We start from the raw sequence: 21999 nt of genomic DNA on the forward strand, positions 1-21999 counted from the left end.
CTCCCATCACCCACCCCCCTTCCCACCCCCAGGCCTCTGCGACCGGCCTGTGCGCCTCTCTCTCTCCCCCAGGGCCGTCCCAGCCGCTCCCGACTCGCACCCCAGAGCCGCTCCACCTCACCCAGCTCCTCCCGACTCGCGCCCCACCAGCCGACAAGCGCACCTCCCCCGGCCCTCCCGGTCCCTGCCTGCCCACCGCGCGTACTTCTCCCCCCCCGCCCCCGGGCCCCGGCGCCCATCCTGCGCGCCTCCCAGGCCCCTCCAGGTCTCTGCCGGCCCGCCGTGCACATTTCTCCTCCCCGGGCCCCGGCGCCCGTCCTGCGCGCCTCCCCGGCCCCTCCAGGTCTCTGCCGGCCCGCCGCGCACGTTTCTCCCCCGGGCCCCGGCGCCCGACCGGCTCGCCACTCCGGGCCCTCCCGGTCCCTACCTGCCCGCCGCGCGAATACTCTCCCCCCGCCCCCGGCCTCCTGCACCCAGCCTGCGCGCCTCACCTCCCCCGCTCGCAGCTTCTCCACCTGGCTTGCCGGCAACGCTAGCTCCGCCCCCAGCGGCCACGAGGACTTCCTTGGCGCCGCCATCTTGGGGCGCCAATCCCACGTTCGGGTCCTGGGCGCCGCCATCTTGGGACGCCGACCCCACGTGCGGGTCCTGGGCGCCGCCATCGTGGGGTGCAGACTTCACGTATGGATCCTGGCCACCGACGTCCGGGACTGCCACGCAAGGTCCCTCCAGCATCGACTCGGACGGCGACGACGGATTTTCTCCACGGCTCGCGGCCGTTCAACTCGACCAGTCACGTCCATGCACGCTCGCCAAAACGACAACGCTGATCCACCTCAACGGCCACGAGACGGACTGCCTGCTGGACTCAGGGAGCACGGAAAGCTTCGTTCACCCTGACACGGTAAGACGCTGCGCGCTCCCTGTCCATCCCGTAACACACAAAATCGGGTGAGCCTCAGGTTTGCACTCCGTCCACATCACCGGGTGCTGCTTCGCGGACCTCACGGTCCAGGGGAAGGTTTTTAAAAATTATAAATTCCTTGTCCTCCCTGACCTTTGCGCACCGGCACTCCTGGGACTGGACTTCCAGTGCAACCTGCAGAGCTGGACCTTTCAATTCGGCGGCCCTATACCCCCCTCACTGTCTGCAGCTTCGCGTCCTTCAAAGTGGACCGGCTCCTTGTTTGCTAATCTCACCCCCGATTGCAAACTCGTCGCGACCCGGAGCAGATGGTACAGCGCCCAGGACCGGTCCTTCATCAGGTCCGAGCTCCAGAGGTTGCTGAAGGAAGGGGTCATCGAGGCCAGCAACAGTCCTGGCGAGCCCAAGTGCTGGTGGTCCGGACTGGGGAGAAAAACCGGATGGTCATCGATTATAGCCAAACCATCAATCGGTTTACGCAACTGGACGCGTATCCTCTCCCCCGTATTTCCACTATAATAAACGAGATCGCGACATACAAGGTCTTCTCCACTGTGGACCTTAAGTCCGCTTACCACCAGCTCCCCATCCGCGCGAGTGACCGCCTGTACACCGCGTTCGAGGCTGATGGGCGCCTCTACCACTTCCTTAGGGTTCCGTTTGGTGTCACAAATGGGGTCTCGGTCTTCCAACGGGAGATGGACCGAATGGGCGACAAGTACGGATTACGGGCTACCTTTCCGTATCTTGATAATGTCACCATCTGCGGCCACGACCAGCAGGACCATGACGCCAACCTCCAGAAATTCCTCCAAACTGCAAAACTCCTCAACCTCACGTATAATAAGGATAAATGCGTGTTTAGCACCGACCGCCTAGCCATCCTCGGCTACGTAGTGCGTAACGGAGTGATAGGCCCCGACCCCGAACGCATGCGCCCCCTGATGGAACTCCCTCTCCCCAATACCCCCAAATCCCTCAAACGCTGCCTGGGGTTCTTCGCATACTACGCCCAATGGGTTCCCAATTACGCTGACAGGGCCCGTCCCCTCATTCAAACCTCGACCTTCCCGCCGTCGTCGGAGGCCTGCCAGGCCTTTAGCCGCATCAAAGCGGACATCGCAAAGGCCACGATGCGCGCCATCGATGAGTCCCTCCCCTTCCAGGTCGAGAGCGACGCATCAGAAGTAGCTCTGGCGGCCACCCTGAACCAAGCGGGCAGACCCATGGCCTTCTTCTCCAGAACTCTCCAGGCTTCTGAACTCCGCCACCCCTCTGTGGAAAAGGAAGCCCAGGCCATAGTCGACGCGGTGCGACATTGGAGGCACTATTTGGCCGGCAGGAGGTTTACCCTCCTCACAGACCAACGGTCAGTAGCCTTCATGTTTGATAATGCACAAAGGGGCAAGATCAAAAATGACAAGATTTTACGGTGGCGGATCGAGTTGTCCACTTACAACTATGATATCTTGTATCGTCCTGGGAAGCTCAATGAGCCTTCCGATGCCCTGTCCCACGGTACCTGCGCCAGCGCGCAGACAGACCGCCTCCGCTCCCTCCACGCAGACCTCTGCCATCCAGGGGTGACCCGCCTACACCATTTCATTAAGGCCCGCAACCTGCCCTACTCCATCGAGGAAGTCAGGTCAGTAACCCGTGACTGCCACATCTGCGCCGAGTGCAAACCGCACTTCTACCGCCCCGAGCGCGCACACCTGATCAAAGCATCCCGCCCCTTCAAACGTCTTAGCAGTGACTTCAAGGGGCCCCTTCCCTCTAACAACCGCAACATTTACTTCCTGGTGGTTATCGACGAATACTCCCGCTTCCCCTTCGCCATTCCCTGTCCCGACATGACCACATCGACCGTCATTAAGGCCCTACTCTCCATCTTCTCACTGTTCGGCTACCCCGCGTACATACACAGTGATCGGGGGTCCTCATTTATGAGCGACGAGCTGCGTCAATTCCTGCTCGACAGGGGCATCGCCTCTAGCAGGACGACCAGCTATAACCCTCGGGGTAACGGACAGGTCGAGCGGGAGAATGGTACCATCTGGAAGACCATTCTACTGGCCCTCCGGTCCAGAGACCTCCCTATTTCCCGATGGCAAGAGGTTATCCCCAATGCCCTGCATTCTATCCGCTCACTCCTCTGGACCGCAACAAATCAGACACCTCATGAACGTCTTCTGGTTTTCCCCAGGAAGTCATCCTCCGGATCCCCTCTCCCGACGTGGCTGGTCACCCCTGGGCCCATCTTGTTCCGGAAGCATGTGCAGGTGCACAAGTCCGACCCGTTGGTTAAGCGAGTCCAGTTACTCCACGCCAAGCCGCAATATGTGTGCGTGGACTATCCCGACGGCAGGATACAGTCTCGCTTCGGGACCTGGCACCCGCCGGTGTGGGGCCATCTCCCCCTACATCAACACGGGGGGTGTTGATGTAGGGGGAGATGGCCCCACCCCAGCGCTACCCGTGCCCCCACGACCCAGCGCACATGCCCCCTCTTCCCCGATTACAGCGTCTCCACCACCGGCCCGGGGTACAGAGACACATATCCGACCAATGCTCCCGGAGGCAAGGACGACCATCAGCCCGACGTCACCGGCTCCACTGCGACGGTCCTCCAGAACACCACGGGCAACCGACAGGCTGATCGTCACCATCTGATGCATCCATGGGACCTTTTTTTCGCCATTTTTGTGTATTCTGTTGTTATTAATAGTAGGATTGTTTTGCCACGAGCCAGTGGACAGCCCACCCTTATCGATTTTCACTGCTCATACCACCAGTCCTCGGTCGCCCCCCACCTCTCTCTCCCACTTACACCACCCCCCCACCACCTTCTTTCTCCACAAGGGGTGAATGTGGTGGTATGGATATGAGCACTGCCATTGGTGCAGAGCACTGACTTCCCATTGGCTCTGGCTGGTCATGTGCCTCTCGTACGATTGGTTGGGACTAGTCATGTGACTGCTCTCCAATTGGTCGACAGGCAAGTAGGCCCTGCCTCCGAGGCGGGGTATAAGCACCCAGAGTTCCCGGCGGTCAGCCATTCTCTGTAGTCGACCACCGGGTTAACAACTAGCTGATTAAAGCCACAGTTCGGATCTTAATTGTGTCTTGAGTCGATTTGATGGTACATCAGTTCCTTTATCATATGCATCTCTGATTTCCTGTCAAATGCTTTTCCCACCATTACCACTGCAGTTTGGTAGTCTGTATACCACCACTACAAACGTTTTTTGCCCCTTGATTTTTCTTAACTCAATCTATACAGATTTCTCATCATCTGTACTAATATCTTTCCTCAATATTGTATCAATGTCTACTTTAATCAACAAAAAACTCCACCAACTTTTCCTTTCTGTCTGTGAGGACAGATTGTTAGGACAGATTGTTGGTGACGTGTAGACCTAAGAATTTGAAGCTGTCAACTATCTCCACCTTGGCACCATTGATGCACACAGGGGTGTGTACGACACTTTGCATCCTGAAGACAATGACCATCTCTATAGTTTTTCTGACATTGAGGGAGAGATTATTGTCATTGCACCATGCCACTAGGTTCTCTATCTCCCTCCTCTACTCTGACTCATCTTTGTTTGAGATCTGACCCACTATGATTGTGTCATCAACAAACTTGTAGATGGAGTTGGAGGGGGCTGGTTTAGCTCAGTAGGCTAGACAGCTGGTTTGTGATGCAGAACAAGGCCTGCAGCACGGGTTCAATTCCCGTACCAGCTGAGAATTCTGAATTCTCCCTCAATGTACCCAAACAGGCGCCAGAATGTGGCAACTTGGGGCTTTCCACAGTAACTTAATTGCGGTGTTAATGCAAGCCTACTTGTGACAATAAAGATTCATTAATTTAATTTAATTTAATTTTGCCACAAAGTTGTGCGTGTATTGGGAGTATAATACGGGATTAATTACGCAGCCTTGCGGGGCCAAAGTATTGAGGATTATTAAGGAGGTGGTGTCATTGTTTATCCTTACTGACTGTGGTCTATGGTTCAGGAAGTCGAAGTCCAGTTGCAGAGGAAGGAGCCACGTTCCAGGTTTTGGAGTTTTGATTTGAGCTTGGCTGGGATTATGGTGTTGAAGGCAGTGTTAAAGGTGGAGCTGTAGTCAATGAATAGGAGTCTAACATAGGAGTCCTTATTGTCAAGATGCTCCAGGGATGAGTGTAAGGCTGGGGATATAGCGTCTGCTGTGGACCGGTTGTGGCGGTATGCAAATTGCAGTGGGTCAAGGCATTCTGGGAATATACAGTTGATGTGCCCCATGACCAACCTCTCGAAGCACTTCAAACTAATAGATAGATGTCAAGGCGGTAGTCATTGAGGCACATTGCCTAGTTCTTCTTTGACACCGGTATGATGGTGGTCTTCTTGAAGTAGGTGGAAACTTTCGAATGGAATAGGAATGTTGAAGATGGCCACGAACACACCCACCATTTAGTCCGCGCAGGATCTGAGTGCATGACCAGGGACTCTGTCAGGGCCACTGCTTTCAGAGGGTTCACTTTCAAGAAGGCCGATCTGACATCGGAGGCTGTGACGATAGGTATGGGTGTGTCCGAGGATATCGGAGAGTTGACAACTGTTTGTTGGTTTCCTGCTCGAAATGGGCATCTAATGCATTGAGTTCATCGGCAAGAGGTGCTCTGTTGCCAGAGATTCTACTTGGCTTTGCTTTGTAGCCTGATATATTGTGTAAGCCTTGCCACAATCGACGAGAGTCCGTGTCGTTAATCTGTGACTATAGCTTAGTCTGATACTGTCTAGCGTCCCTGATGGCTTTGCGGAGGTTGTACCTAATTTCCTGTATAGGTCAGGTTTGCCTGTATTGAACGCCTCAGACCTGGCCTTCAGTCAGGAGTGAATCTCCAGGTTAAACCATGGTTTATGGCTTCTTTAACAGGACTTAGGAGACTGGAGGTAAACACTAAAGGAGCAGGTGTGATGAATTAAGTAGATGATAGATATTTGGGGGTTTTGTCCAAAGGGTAGATCACCCCATTTTTATCAACTGCTGTAGCCAAACCAATAACTATTTTAAGGGACACAGGTGTTACGAAAGCTCTCTTATTGGAAAGGATTTGGTTTTCCCTCCAGAGAAACAATATCGATAGAGTTGTAGGGAAATAGCAGGGGACACTCTGTTAACTAATCATAATCATAATCATAGACACAGGAAACTCTGAAGCAATAAAGCCGCATCCGTCGCGACTAAAAAATAGGAGACTGGCTCAGTTACAAACTGTAATACAGTGCATGTTGAATGTGTTGCGAAAACACTATGGCACTGATGCACGATCAATTGAACAAGGACTAGAGTTGGATACAACTGTGGCTTTATTGCTCTAAGATGTGTGGCCTCCCACAGCAGCTGGCGAAATGGCTGCTAAATAGAGGACACGCATATTTATACTCTGCCTACTGGCGGAGCCAGCAGGCAGGGACTACCGGCGAACCTGTAGTACAGGTCCTACCTTACATCATCTAATACAGGTGTAACAGTGGTTTACCACAGGCACACCAAACACGAGGTAGAGTTAGGGAGATTGAAGGGCATGTTAGTGGGCGAACCGGTGCTGGCCATCCTGGACTTAGCCAGACCATTGAAATGGCCACAGATGCTGTTAAGCGGTCCCTGTGATCTCTTAACAGTTGTAGTTTTGGTTTCTGTGAAATATAGTAGGCAGCTTTCTATCTTGTATTTAAAGGTACCAAAATGGGCACTAATCATTGTCTTTAACATGACTGCCATCAATGTGGCTGGCAAACCACTGATGCAAATCATTCTTGGTAAGATATGCAAATATATTTTTTTATTAATCATTTTTACGGGATGTGGGCTTCGCAGGCTATATCAGCATGTGTTGCCCATCCCTAAATGCCCTTGGTGGTGAGTGTTATGTTCTTGTACAGAGACCATTACAGAGTCGGCATACTAAAGAATATCTAGTTCAAGACTAGTCAAACTGTGGGTTGGAAACTAATGCAAATAAACTGGAACAAACGCAAACACAACTAACCACAATAAATTTTCCTTCAGACTCCCCCCTAGGTTACAATGTCATGTGCTAATACTTGCCTGACACCTACTGGTCGGAGGCTAAACATATTTACATATACAGTAGCTTATGCATATCACTACGGTGAGGTATCTTCTTGTACTGCTGCAGTCCATGTGGTGTAGGCACACCCACTGTGCTATTTTGGAGGGAGTTGCAGGGTTTTGACCCAGCGACAGTGAAGGAACCGCGATATATTTCCAAGTCAGGATGATGAGTGACTTGGAGGAGAACTTGCAGGTGGGGGTGTTTCCATCTATCTGTTGCCCTTGTCCTTCGAGTTGATTGTGGTTGTGGGTTTTTAAGGTGCTGCCTAAGAAGCCTTGGTGAGTTGCTGCAGTGCAAGTTGTAGATGTTACACACTGCTGCTACTGTGCGTATGTGGTGGAAGGGGTTAATGTTTGTGGAAAGGGTGCCAATCAAACAAGCTGTTTTGTCCTGGATGTTGTTGGGCTTTTTGTGTTGTTGGAGCTGTGCTCATCCAGACAAGAGGGGAGTATTCCATCACACCCCTGACTTGTGCATTGTTGATGGTGAATTGTCTTTGGGGAGTCAGGTGGTGAGTTAGTCGCCACAGGATTCCTAGCCTGTGATCTGCTCTTGTAGCCACAGTATTTATGCGGCTAGTCCAAATCAATTTCTAGTCAATGGTAACTCCCAGGATGTTGATAACTGGGGAAGTCAGTAATGTAAAAGTAAAGTAGAGAACAGTGGCATGCAGAGGTCTGGTGATGCCCGGGGCAAATCTTGATTGTATGCCCCAAAGACTCAAGTATAAGGCCTAATATACTGAGAAATATTATGAGAAAGGAAAACATTTTGAATATATAAACACAGATGAAACATGAAATAAACGCTTTATTCGATTTTAATATAAATCAATCAAATTTATTAAGTTCTTTTCCCCAAATGATACCTCCTGTCACAAAACACCTGAACTACTTCACTTTTTACATCAGCTGTGAGAAATTCTTTTTCAATGCTTATTAAAGCCAGGTTGGTCAGTCGCTCCTGTGACATAGAAGACCTCAGATATGTTTTTATTAATTTCAGTTTTGAAAATGACCTTTCACAGCTTACGACTGAAAATGCGATTGTAAGCAGTAATCTGTATGAAACACACAGCGTCGGAAAGACATCCCTCCCATACTGCAGTAAAGACTCCAGAGCATCTTTTAGGATCAGGGGGAACTCTATTCCCTCCAGCTCGAAGGAGCATCACAAAATCAATAATTTTGTCATATAACTGAATTGCAACCACATCATTGTCATAATAATTTGCAAAGTCTGAACATTCCTTTTTTAATTTCTCTCTTCTTGTTCATCTTCAATCACTCCTGAATTCAAGTTCAGAAGAAAAGAAAATCGGTCACTGAGTCTTTGAAGACGGACACTGCGGTCTTCAATTTCAGTTTTTAATCTGTTCACAATCTCTACCATTACTCTATTCATTTCTTCTTGTGCCGTCAGTCCACTATCTCTTGCTGACTCTCCAGGCATTATTCTTCTTCTCCTTGTTCGTGCAATTGGTATTCCCCAATTTTGACAATATTCATTGGCTAAATCTATTGCATTGTGGATAATTTCGTCATTCTTCAATTTCAAGATATGAATAAGTCCTCTCTGATCACAAGAAGCTTCATGGAACCCCATTTTCGGATCCTGCAAACGTTTTGAGACTTTATCCACTGATGATAAAACTGAGTACCAAAAATTTAATAAAGCTATAAACGGGAACTGTTGAATAGAGTTCAGTAGCGATCCTGCATCAGATTTAGTTTCCCTTGAAAATTCTCCTTCCAGCAGGTGTTGAAGGCTTGCAATAACGTTGTCACACTCTTCGTGGATTACTTGCACAGCATCATGGCTGGAACTCCATCTTGTGTCACACTGTCTTTTCACAGTCCGAGTGACAAATGATTTTAACACTTCCCAACGAGAAGTAGATGAAGAAAAAACAGTAGAGGTTTTCTAGAATGGCAAAAAATGTAACAACAACAGGTTGCACCTCACTTGCATGGACACAGGACAAATTGAGGCTGTGGTTCTCGCAGTTCACAAACACAGCTTTTGAGTTAACTTCAAGAATTTTTTGTTGAACACCTCCTCTCACTCCAGCCATAACTGCTGCGTTATCATATGCTTGACCACGACAGTCATTCATGGAAATTTTGTCTTATTCCAATTTTTCCTGAATTTTATTTACCAGGCTGACTGCATCTTTCTTGTTGACTTGAAAAAATCCCAGAAATGTCTCCTTTATTTCTACTTTTCTGTTTTCATCAATATGAACGTAACGCAGAATTTCAGAAACCTGATCTTCATGGGCAATATCTGGAGTTGAATCCAGCATTATGCTAAAATATTTTGCGTCCTTAATTTCGGAAATTATATTTTTCTTGACAGTTTCACCAAGAAGATTGATTATTTCGTTTTGAATTCTGTTGGACAAGTAGGTGACACTTTTTGGTTTCTCTTTCCCTCTCTGCAAGTGTTTTGCTAAGATGTCATCATATTTGGCCAAAAGTCTGATTGTTGCTAGAAAGTTTCCTGTATTTTCACTGACTGTCTCCCCTGGCTCTGATAACCCAGATATTCCTTCTCCTCGATGTCCACGATAGGCCAGATTCTGTTTTGCCAGAAAGGATATAACCTCGACAATCCGTTCAGTTATAGCTTTCCATCTTTTCTTTTCAGCAGACATTTGCTGTTGAAGTTCAGCATCTATCGTAGTTGAATGATGGAGTCGAACTACAAGGTTCAGGTATTCCCTCATGTGAGCTCTATGAGAAGGGCTTTTCTCATGGTCAGGTATTGTTGGATTTAATTTTCTCCAAGTGGAGAAACCGTCTTCCTTTCCAAAGTTTGACACAGACAACAAATGCTCCTTTGAAAACAAAAAGCAAACAAAACAGTAGCATGCTTTCCGATATGGAGAGTATAACAACCATTTTCTCTCCACAATTTCTCCGTTTGTGGAAACTTTATCAAACCACTGTTTGGAAAATGATCTCCCATCGTTCTCAGCAAATGGACCACTTTTATTCTGATATCTTTCAGGGCCATGTTGTAATATTGTCATCTTCAAATGATCTGGAATCGGTTTCTTCAAACAGCCAAAATCGCTTCTTTGCAAAAATATGCAAATATCTTCTTTATTTTCTTCACATGGATCATCATCCTGACAACGAGACTGAGGAGAGAGAGTATTATGTTCTGACCGAGCTGAATCCGTATCAGAAAAATCCTTCTCTGCACCCACATCATCTTTTACTTCTCCAGGTTCTCCTACTTCTTCTTTACTTCTTTTTATCCATGCATCTAATGCCCCTCTTTGATGGGACTTTTCTTCGACTCTGGCCCTCTTTTTTTCCTGTTCTGTGCTCCACTCGGTTGTACACGAAATACTCGTAACATTTCATTTTCTATCTCAAAAACCGTAAGACGCATGAGAAAATGGGAAGAAAATGGTAAACAATCGGTCAGTTGCAGACGGATAAACCATATTTCATTTCTTTGTTCCTTCGTATCAAATTATTTCACACTGATTCTCCACTGATAATTTTGTGCAATTTATATCATAGACTTGCAAATTAGTGGTATCTGTATTCGAATATTAGCATGTTAAGGAATAAATGTCTCCTATTCCGAGATTAAATGCCATAGCAGTCCTCTGATCATCCAGGCTTCACTCTTACTACATCCCACGTGAATATTTCATTAAATATCGCCAAAAAACCTATAAAAACCGTAGTTGCACCTGTTCTAGAGCTATTCACTGACCTGAGTAGGTAAAAGAACTAATCTAGATGCACAAAAAGCTGAAGAAAAGACGAGTTATGACTCGAGGAAACGCAGGAACGAACAGCCACGTCTGCTTGTTGCTTTTGATGGTTGCACCACGTACATCATGCGCATGCGTGTGGGGGGGATGGGGAGAAGGACCATTTTCTCTAGACAGAAAGGGTACACCATGTTAAAGGAATAAAGGGCTAACAACTGCCTCTGCAGTGTGGTGAGCCTCCAAAAATTGATTTATCACCGCTGAAATTTTAAAATTACTATCTTATTTCCTTCGCTGGGGCAGCACGGTGGCCTAGTGGTTAGCACAACCGCCTCACGGAACTGAGGTCCCAGGTTCGATCCTGGCTCTGGGCCAATGTCCGTGTGGAGTTTGCACATTCTCCCCGTGTCTGCGTTGGTTTCGCCCCCACAACCCAAAAAATGTGCAGAGTAGGTGAATTGGCCACGCTAAATTGCCCCTTAATTGAAAAAAATAATTGGGTAATCTAAATTTTAAAAAAAAAATTTTTTTTTTAAAAAAATTTTTTTTTTTTCCTTCTCTGATTGGATGCCCCCATCCAATGGATGCCCGGGGCCAATGCACCGTCGGCCCCCCCCTCTGCACGCCACTGGTAGAGAATGAGGTGGTAGATATGGAACTCTGGGAGAGAGACTGAGGTTAGAACATAGAACGGTACAGCACAGAACAGGCCCTTCGGCCCTCGAAGTTGTGCCGAGCAATGATCACCCTACTCAAGCCAACGTATCCACCCTATACCAGTAACCCCCCCCCCCATATTAACCTTATTTTTTAGGACACTAAGGGCAATTTAGCATGGCCAATCCACCGAACCCGCACATCTTTGGACTGTGGGAGGAAACCGGAGCACCCGGAGGAAACCCACGCACACACGGGGAGGACGTGCAGACTCCACACAGACAGTGACCCAGCAGGGAATCGAACCTCGGACCCTGGAGCTGTGAAGCATTTATGCTAACCACCATGCTACCGTGCTGCCCAAAGAGGTTCTTGAACAAATTGTCGTAAGGAGTGTCAAGGTATTGAAGGTGTTGGCAGGCTTAAAATTGGACAAATATCCAGGTCCAGATGAATTTCATCTAAGGATTCTGTGGGAGGCAAGGAAGGAGATTGCAGGGGCTCTGACCCAACTTTTTAATTACTCTCTAGCTATGGGGGAGGTGCCAGAAGACTGGAGAACAGCTAATGTGGTCCCACTTTTTAAGAAAGTTTGTTGAAATAAGACAGAGTGCTATAGAGCAGTGACTCAGTGGTTGGAAACTATTGGGGAAAATTCCGAAGGAGAGAATATATCTCCACATAGAAAGGAAAGGTTTGATCAGTAATAGAAAGCATGGCCAAGGACATGCCCAACATATTTGATTCAATTTTTTGAGCATGTGACCAGCTGTGTAGATGCGGGTAGTGCAATTGAGGTAGTATTCATGGATTTCAGCAAAGCCTTTGACAAGGCCCCACATGGGAGATTATAAAGAAGGAAAATGCACATGGGATACAGGGTAACTTGATAAGGTGGATTCAAAATTGGCTTAGCTGTAGGAGACAGAGGGTGATGACAGATGGCTGCTTTAGTGACTGGAAGCCAGTGTCCAGTGGCATACCACAGGGATCTGCTCTGGGTCCCCTTTTGTTTGTCATTTATATAAACAGCATAGATGACTATGTGGGGGATAGGATCAGTAAGTTTGCGATTGACACACCAATTGGGCGGGTGGTTAACAGTGAGGTTGAATGTCTTGTTTGCAAGAAGATATAGATGGGATGGTTAAATGGGCAGAAAAGTGGCAGTTGGAATTTAATCCTGAAAGGTGTGAGGTGATACACTAGGAAGTTTCCGAGCAACCAAGGGAGCTTGACATGTTTGTCCATAGAACCCTGAAGGCAGAAGGGCAGGTTAATAGGGTGGTGAAATAGGGCGACACGGTAGCACAATGGTTAGCTACCCGGAGATAGCACATTTGGCGAACTCGACTGCTCGGTGTGTTATCCAACATGCTAAAGAGATTTTTGCCCGGCATGGCATACCAAGCATTGTCATGTCTGACAATGGTCCCTGTTTCAAACATTATGAGTGGACTGAATTTGCCCATCACTATGATTTTAGACATATCACATCAATTCCTCCAAATCCCCAGTCAAACAACAAGGCAAAAAGCCATGCACATTGTAAAACAGCTGTTGCAAAAAGCCATTGACAGCCAGGAAGACATCCATCTGGCACTTCTGAGCTATCGTTCAGCACCACTTGTCAATAGGCTGTCACCAGCACAGCTGCTAATGAATAGACAGCTGCTAACGACCCTGCCTTCCATTGCAACACACCCTATCGATGAATAGACAGGTGCGAACGATCCTGCCTTTCATTGCAACTCACCCCGTGGATCGAGGACTGGAGTGGAAACTGCTTTTTCAAAAGAGGAAGCAGCAAGTGTTCTACGATAGATCCACAACGAAGCTCCAGCCACTGCATCCAGGTGATACGTTCAGACGAGAGGATGCCAATGGAAATGGATGGTCAAGGCTTGCAACGGTGTTGTAAGAAGCAGGTCCACATTAGTTTCTGGTTCTTTCTGAGGATGGTTCAGTCTAATGAAGGATCTGAAGAGTGCTTTTTTAAAAGTGCAACGTCCTTTCCTGTTGAGTCCAGCAGAAGAACTAGTATACAATCCAAAAACATTTGAAGAGAACACAGACCACCCAACAGAGCCAGCGATCAGATAGCATCAACAGCAGTGAATACGGAACAAGTAGGACACCAACAACAAATGAAGTAGGAACACCAACAACAAATGAAGGTGGAACAAGACCGCCAATTCAGCCATCACTCAGGTTATCAATAAGATCCTAATAGAAATCTACTTTTCTTATAAGGTAATAAAAGTTTAAAGGAAGAAATTATTTAGTGACATTATACTATTAAAAGTCATATATTAACCATGGCAGCAGAGAATGCTGAGAGCATGGGAAAGGATCAGATAAGGAAGTCAGTTTGAAAACTGACTAGACACTGCAAGGCTATACTGCAGAATAAACTCATTGTTATCATTACTGGGCAAAAATTCCAGTTCTAGAAAACATGGTGGGAAACAGGTGTTTTGATCACATCATATTATGGAAACATATAGAAATTATCTCATGCCACATTATCTCTTAAAACTTGATAGACAGACATTTCGGTCAAATTAGATGAATTATAATTATTTTAACCCAATCACAGTCAGAAAGGGGACAGAACCTTAAAGATTATGATTTCCTTATGAGACCGGGAGAGAACCTTTTTCTCTCTCTCTCTCTCTCTGAATTCATATTGAACCTAACCTTTGGAACCTATTCTTACTTTGCTTTGTAAACAGCTATTTTCTTTCGTTTCATTTTTGTATTGTGCATTTTGATCTGAAGAAATACCACATACGGAATTGCATTTTGAATTCAACTCAACCATCTGTATTTGCGTTGGACAAACAAACTTTCTAGATTCTGTACTCGCATAAAATTTGACTTGATCAGTAGACTTTAAAACTGACACAAATAAAGTTATACTTTACTTCACCCAAGAAGCTCAGTCTCAAGTTCTGTCGATTTAATATATAGTGCGGCACATAAATATATTAACAAGCACATATCCAGCAGATCCTGACAGACTGAACTTGTAATAAACTGTGTACAGTACATGTTTAAAGTTATCATGCATATCATGTGTAAAGAACAGTAATATTTGTAAGTATTAATACTTCCAAAGGAACGGGGATGTGGTAATATGCATGTACACAGTTGTATATCAATGCGTATAGTTATCGGTATGACCACCGACCAGCAGATGGAGATAAAGATCTATCACATTACTCCAGACACCAGCCAGTTGGTTGTAAGTCATACAAGAGGATAGTCGCATTTAGAGCAGCTCCAGGAGAATTCACTTAATTTGTCTAGTAGCCATTGTCTGTATTATAGTTCATTAGTTATCTTCCCACGTGTTTGCTAATAAATCATCTTTCTAGTTGAACAACTAGATGTTCTGTGTACATCATTACAATGGTCATATCACAGAACACAACAGGAAGGTCATGTTGGAGTTGTATAGGATTTTGGTGAGGCCCCAGCTGGAGTACTATGTGCAATTCTCCGAGTGGTGTTCAACACGGATTAATATGCTTACATATTTTCTTCCCCCCCCCCCCCCCATATGCACACATGCACATGTGTACACACACACACAACCTGTATTATTGAACCTCCTACATTAGAAGGACAGTGCCGCACATTGCAGTTTGGCTGTGATATGATAACCATTAACCAATTGAAATGAGTGTCATGTAACGATGGACAGCCCCGTAATCTCAATTTACAGCCTACTGCTTTGGAGTTAATCTCAACTGCTCAAATTACTGTCAGCCATTGTAAATGAGGCATCCGTACCTTTTAATAATCTTTATTAGTGTCACAAGTAGGTTTACATTAACACTGCAGTGATGTTACTGTGAAAATCCCCTAGTCGCCACACTCTGGCGCCTGTTTGATGCACTGCGGGAGAATTCACAATGTCCAATTCACCTAACAAGCACGTCTTTTGGGACTGGTATTATCACTGGACAAATAATTCAGAGATCCAGGGTAATGCTCTATGGTTCGAATCCCACCAAGGCAGATGGTAAAAGTTGTATTCAGTACAAATTCTGGAATTAAAAGTCTAATTATGACACTGAAGACATTGTCATAAAAATCCATCTGGTTCACTAGTGTTCTTCAGGGAAAGGAATCTGCTGTCCTTACCTCGTTTGGCCTACATGTGAGTCCACATCTATAGCAATATGTTTGACTCTGAAATAGCTGAACATGGGTAATAATTGCTGGGTTACAGTGATGTCTACATTCCATGAATTAATACAACAAAATTAGATAACGGCTAATCTTCACCTCCATTTAACAAGCAACATTCCTGCCACACCAAGTGCCAGGCAATGAGAAAACCTTAACATCTCGCCATGACATTTAATGGTATTACGTTTGCTTAATCCTTCACTATCCTAGGGGTTACCATTGACCAAGACCGGACCAGTCATATAAATACTGTGGCTGCAAGAACAGGTCAGAAGCTGGGACTTGCCTCCCAGCTCCCCAAAGCCTGTCTACCATCTACAAGGTGCAAGTCGGAGTGTGATGAATGAGTGCAGCTCCAAGAACACTCACAACACCATTCAGGAAAAAGCAGTACGCTTGTAACAGGTCCTTAGCAAGTCTTACAGCTTTAGCTAGGTTTGTAACCAAAGTCTATGCAGAACTGAAGGCTTTTTGGAGAAAATGTGTATCGAATGGGTCTTCCAGCCAGCAAACTATGAAACACCTGCCTGTAATCTGTACTGGTTCTGTTTTGCAGGAAGGTTTTGTTCCAAGGAGGGTGGGGTTGTTACTATTCCTTTGGGAGCCATAGAGGAATAAACATTTTGCACTGAAAGTCCCTAAAAGTTAATTCCTCTAACAGCAAATGAAAATGCAAATAGTGTTAAATTTGTAAAATGCACAAATTTGAAAGTGATGATATGTTTTCCTTTATGTCTGTGTTCTCTAATATTGCCATATTGAAACCTTGATAATCTGCATTGATTGCAAGATAAATTTATTTGGTAATGTTCTTTATTCTAGCCTGCATTCTAACTTGTGGAAAGTGTTGCGCATTTTAAAGCCATATCGCATTGACTGATTTACATGTATTCCAATAGGAATCCCATCCAAAGCTTCCGCCGTGAGAACACACACATGATGCACACCGTCAGCAACTTCACTGACCAGAACACCCTGCAGGAGAATGAGATAATTAACACGTCTTTCATTGAGGCACATAACTGCAGCACCAGATGTAAGTAGTCTGAGAAGAGTAACATCTATTCCAGATTATTTTTATCTCTTCCTAATGGGCATCCCTTTTGATATATAGCCATTATTTCTTGAAATATATTTTCTGCACTCTGGCATTTCTCTTCCTGAATGACCATGGACTTTAGATAAAAGTACAATTCTTGATCACCTATCATTCTGTAACACTTTATTAATCTCGGTGCAACATAAGAGATTTGCATGGAAACAGTCCATATTAAAATATTATAGAAGCCAAATTGGAAAGGCCCCGAAAACGGGTGCAGGGATTTTGATGCATTAATAACCTTCACCTGGTCAATGTAATTCAGGCAGCATGCCAATTTTTTATGCTACTTGCTCGTTTGAATGACTACTGAGTGCAGCCAGTACTAATTTCACTGTACATTGGCTGAAAACATCAGCAGGAAAGCATCAGCAGGCGGCCCAAGTTTGTAACTTCCCAGCACTATTTAAAGCTAGCTATGCACCACTTAAATGTGGCTGGAGCGGATGCTGACCGCCATGCAGGAACTGAATCCGACTGTTGTGTTATGCTTCTTCATGGAGCATAAGCTGCTTCCTTGATGTATACTCTGACAAAGGAAGGTTCAGACTTGGAGATAGGTTTAACACATTTATTGAACAGTTAACAATTCTCACTTGAGTTCGACTCTCCTGCTGATCTTACTATAGTAACTCACTCTAACTAACCAGTCTGCTCTAATCCATGCGGTGGGTTTGATGCTCTGATCTTCCCCTGTGTCCCTCACTAAGTGTCGCCTGTGGAAAAGAGAAAGAGCATGTGTGCCCTGTCCTTTTATATGAGTGGCCCCCTTGTGGTAGTGTCACCTCTGGGTGTGTCTTGACTGCCCATTGGTCGTGTCCTATCTTACTGGCCTATTGGTTGAATGTCTGTGTGTCATGACGGGGGCCTCACGGTAGCATGGTGGTTAGCATCAATGCTTCACAGCTCCAGTGGTCCCAGGTTCGATTCCCGTCTGGGTCACTGTCTGTGTGGAGTCTGCACGTCCTCCCCGTTTGTGCGTGGGTTTCCTCCGGGTGCTCCGGTTTCCTCCCACAGTCCAAAGATGTGCGGGGTAGGTGGATTGGCCATGCTAAAATTGCCCGTAGTGTAAAGTTAATGGGGGGATTGTTGGGTTACCGGGTATACGGGTTACGTGGGTTTAAGTGGGGTGATCATTGCTCGGCACAACATCGAGGGCCGAAGGGCCTGTTCTGTGCTGTACTGTTCTATGTTCTATGTTCTATGTCTCTGGTGTTCCCTCTAGTGCAGTGGTTCTCAACCGGGGTCCACATGGACCCAGGGGGTCCATGTAACATTACTGGGGGTCCACACAAAAAAATACCGAATTAGGGGTCCACGGTGATATTTTAGTGGTCCATGGAGCAATTCTACTTCAGAACAATTGTTATTACTGAGAATTAAATTTTTACAGTAATCTACGCCATATTAAAATACTAAAAGTAGAAATATTCATGTAGCTATGAATTTTTTATGGCAATCAAGTAGAAGAAAAAAACTTTACATTTGACAGTGTTGTAAATTTAAAGTTACCTAGAACAAACGGAGGTGAAAATCACCCATCGTTTCTCCTTAACAAGTTTAATGAATGATTTATAACAGTAATCACTAGAAACTGTGTATATTTGATATGAATTGGTTATTTTTAGAGTAATTTAATTCAATTTAGTCAGTAAAAAGTTTTTTTCATTACTTTTCATATTAGAATAAGTTTGGCAACGTACGAAAATACCGCTAATCCGTTTCCAACCCTCACGGTAAGGTAGATGGACTTTAGTCATCGGACAAAATATAAGGATTAGTTTACCACGCATATAAGAAGCTTTTTTTCTGTGGAATGGCTATGGGGGTCCACAAAAGAAATTAAGAGGAAAAGGGGTCCATGGGTTAAAAAAGGTTGAGAACTCCTGCTCTAGTGTTTACCTAGTCCTAGTGTATCTACATTAACCCCTTGTGTATCTACAGTGATGCATATCACCACACCGACCTGGTGAACATGATATAATTTTGGAGGGAACAGGTTCCAAATTGAATAACTGCTGAGTGCAGCCAGTACTAATTACACTGTACATTGGCTGAAAGTATCAGCAGGCGGCCCAAATTTGGAACTGCCTGGCACTACTTAAAACTAGTTATGCACCACTTAAACGGAAGGTGCATTGTGACTGGTGTGGATGCTGACTACCATGTAGGAAGTGAATCTGACATGGTGAACATTATATAATCTTGGAGGGAGCAGGTTCCAAGATTTTTGGACACTGCATTGGAGTCCTTGTGTAGGAGGTGGAAAATAGAGCAGCAGGAGAGCTCCATAGGAGAACCTCTGGGCACATGAATGCCATGGCAAGGAGCTTCACTGCAGGAGAATCAAAGACTTGGCATATCCTTGGCCTGTGGTTGACTCTTAAATTCCCTCAGGCAATAAAGCCAGCGACGCCCACATCACATGAACGAATAAAAAAAACCCTGGCGACATGTGTTCAAATTGCACGATAGCAGCTAGTGATAGTAGCTAGTGGAATCTAAATTCAATTACTATATCTGGAATATAAAGCTCTTCACAGTAATGGTGACCATGAAACTAGCATTGGTTGCCATAAAAATCCACCTAGTTCGCTAAAGTCCTACAGAAACGTAAATCTACCATCCTTACCAGACTCTCAGAAATGTGGTTGACTCTTAATCACAGAATGACAGAATCATGCGGTGCAGAAGAGGTTGCACCGATATGTGAAAAACACCTGACCTACCTACCTAATCTCATTGACCAGCACTTGACCCATAGCCTTGACTATTTTGACGTGCCAAGTGTTCATCCAGATACTTTTTAAAGGATGTGAGCTGACCCGCCTCTACCACCTTCCCAGGCAGTGTGTTTCAGATTGTCACCACAGATATTGTAAAAAGGTTTTCCTTACACCCTCCCTAAACCACCTACCCCCCACCTTGAACTTGTGTCCCCTCATGACTGACCCTTCAACAAATGGGAACAGCTGTTCCCTATCCACCCTGTCCATGCCCCCCCCCCCCCCCCCCCCATAATCCTGTACACCTCAATCAGGTCACCCCTCAGTCTTTTCTGCTCCAATGAAAACAACTGAAGCTTGTCCAACCTCTCTACATAACTTAAATGTGCCATCCCAAGCAACATCCTAATCAACCTCCTCTCCACACCATCCTTCCTTTTTTGTGGCGATCAGAACTGTACACAGTACTCCAGCTGTGGCCTCACCAAAGGTCTATACAACTCCAACATGACCTTCCTGCTTTTGTAATCTATGCTTCTATTAATAAAGGCAAATGGCCCACCCTGTTAATCTCCCCTTCCACCTGCAGAGATCTATGGACAAACATGCCAAGGTCCCTGTGTTCCTCAGAACTTCCTAGTGTCATGCCGTTCATTGAATACTTCCTTATCAAATTACTCCTTCCAAAGTGTATCACATCACACCAGAGTTAAATTCCATTTGCCACTTTTCAGCCCATATGACCATCCTGTCGATATCTTCCTGTAACCCAAGACATTCAACCTCGGTGTGAAACACCCGGCCAGTCTTTGCGTATATCTGCAAAATTACTGATCCTAAACCCCCCCCCCCCCTCCCCCCCACATAGTTATCTATGTCACTTACATAAATTATGAATAATAGGGGACCCAGCACATATCCCTATGGTATGCCACTGGCTTCCAGTTACTAAGGTAGCCTTCTGTCATCACCCTCTGTCTCTTACAACTAAGACAATTTTGAATCCACCTTATCAGGTTACACTGTATCGCATGTGCATTTGCCTTCTTTATAAGTCTCCTATGTGGGACCTTATCAAAGGGTTTGCTGAAATCCATATAAACAACACAATCTTCATCTGCACCACCTGGTCACCTCCCCAAAAAATTAAATCAAATTTGTTCGGCATGACCTCTGACAAAGCCATGTTGACAATCCCAGATCGTATCTTACCTCTCCAAAAAGGAGATAATATCTCTTTCAGAATTTTCTCCACTAGTTTCCCAACCACTGATGTGAGACTCACTGGTATGTAGTTCCCTGGCTTATCTTTACAACCCTTCATAAATAGAGCAGCCACATTAGGTGTTCTCAAGTCCTCTGGTACCTCTCCCTTGGCCAGAAGGAATTAAAAATTTGTGTCAGAGCACCTGCAATTTCTTCCCTTACCTTCCACAGCAGCCTGGGATACAATTCATCCATTCCTGGAGATTTGTCAACTTTTAAGCCTGCCAACACCTCCAATACCTTACCACTCCCTATGTCAATTTGCTCAAGAACCTCGCAGCCTCTCTCCATGAGTTCATATTACATTCTCAATCTCTTGGGTGAAGACAGATATGAAACACCCCACCAATGTCCTCTTGCCCCTTGTCCCTAATGGGCCCTATTTGTTCCCTGGTTATCCTCTTTCCATTGAGAAACAGAGAATATCTTGGGATTTTCCTTACTTTTACCTTCCCGAGCTTTCTCGTATCCCCTCTTTGTTCTCCTAATTTCTTTCTAAAGCTCCATCTTGCACTTTCTGTACTCCACTAATGCCTCAGCTGATTTGCTCTCTTTATACTTGCTAAAAGCATATCTTTCTATCTCATCATATCCTGAATATCTCTGGTCATCCATGGTTCTATGGGCTTGTTATTCCATCTTATTACCCTAGATGAAACATGTTGGGCCTGTACCCTTTCATTTCCTTTTTGAAAGCACCCACTGCACTTCTGTAGATTTTCCCACAAGTAACTTGTAATGACTTCGACCAGGCCTTTGAGATTGGCTAATTGGAATGCGAGTTCCCTGATTAGTGGCCCAATCAGGGAACCTCTTCTTTGTATATAGCAAGGAGTGTCAGATCCTCTCCACTCCCAGTGTAGAGAGGAAGCTGAATACACCAGGTTGTACTGCTGTTGGTTTCGTTAATAAAAGGGATTCTTGTGAAGGGACTTGCGTCTCTGTGGACTTATTACATAACTCTTTCTCGTCTACCTTGGCCAGATCCTGCCTTATTTTACTAACATCCATGCTTCCCGCCCTCCCCCGATCCAAAATATTTTTTTGCAACTTCTAAAGTGGCCGAGCAAGACACTGAATTCATGGGCAATTTAGAATGGACAACCGATGCTGGTCTTGCCAGTGACAACAACATCCCATGAGATGAAATCCTCCTCACACACCGCCCTCATCCCACATTAATTTCTGATTTCTAAGCATGCGCTTCTTACATTCCAATTCCCTCACCCTTACATCCAACTAATTTTAGATACTGAA

The 21999-nt window shown here is 45.6% G+C and overlaps 1 protein-coding gene across 1 annotated transcript in view; it reads left to right on the forward strand.

The window, feature by feature from the left end:
- Positions 1-21999, forward strand: part of LOC119975033 (receptor-type tyrosine-protein phosphatase U-like) — a 1028343-nt gene that overhangs the window by 594562 nt on the left and 411782 nt on the right. Inside the window, exon 18 of the mRNA XM_038814894.1 lies at positions 16551-16687. Coding sequence (XP_038670822.1) covers positions 16551-16687 — 137 coding nt within the window. The remainder of the gene's footprint in view (positions 1-16550; positions 16688-21999) is intronic.

The sequence above is a fragment of the Scyliorhinus canicula genome, chromosome 1 (assembly GCF_902713615.1).
Source record: "Scyliorhinus canicula chromosome 1, sScyCan1.1, whole genome shotgun sequence".
NCBI classification, from domain to species: Eukaryota; Metazoa; Chordata; class Chondrichthyes; order Carcharhiniformes; family Scyliorhinidae; genus Scyliorhinus; species Scyliorhinus canicula.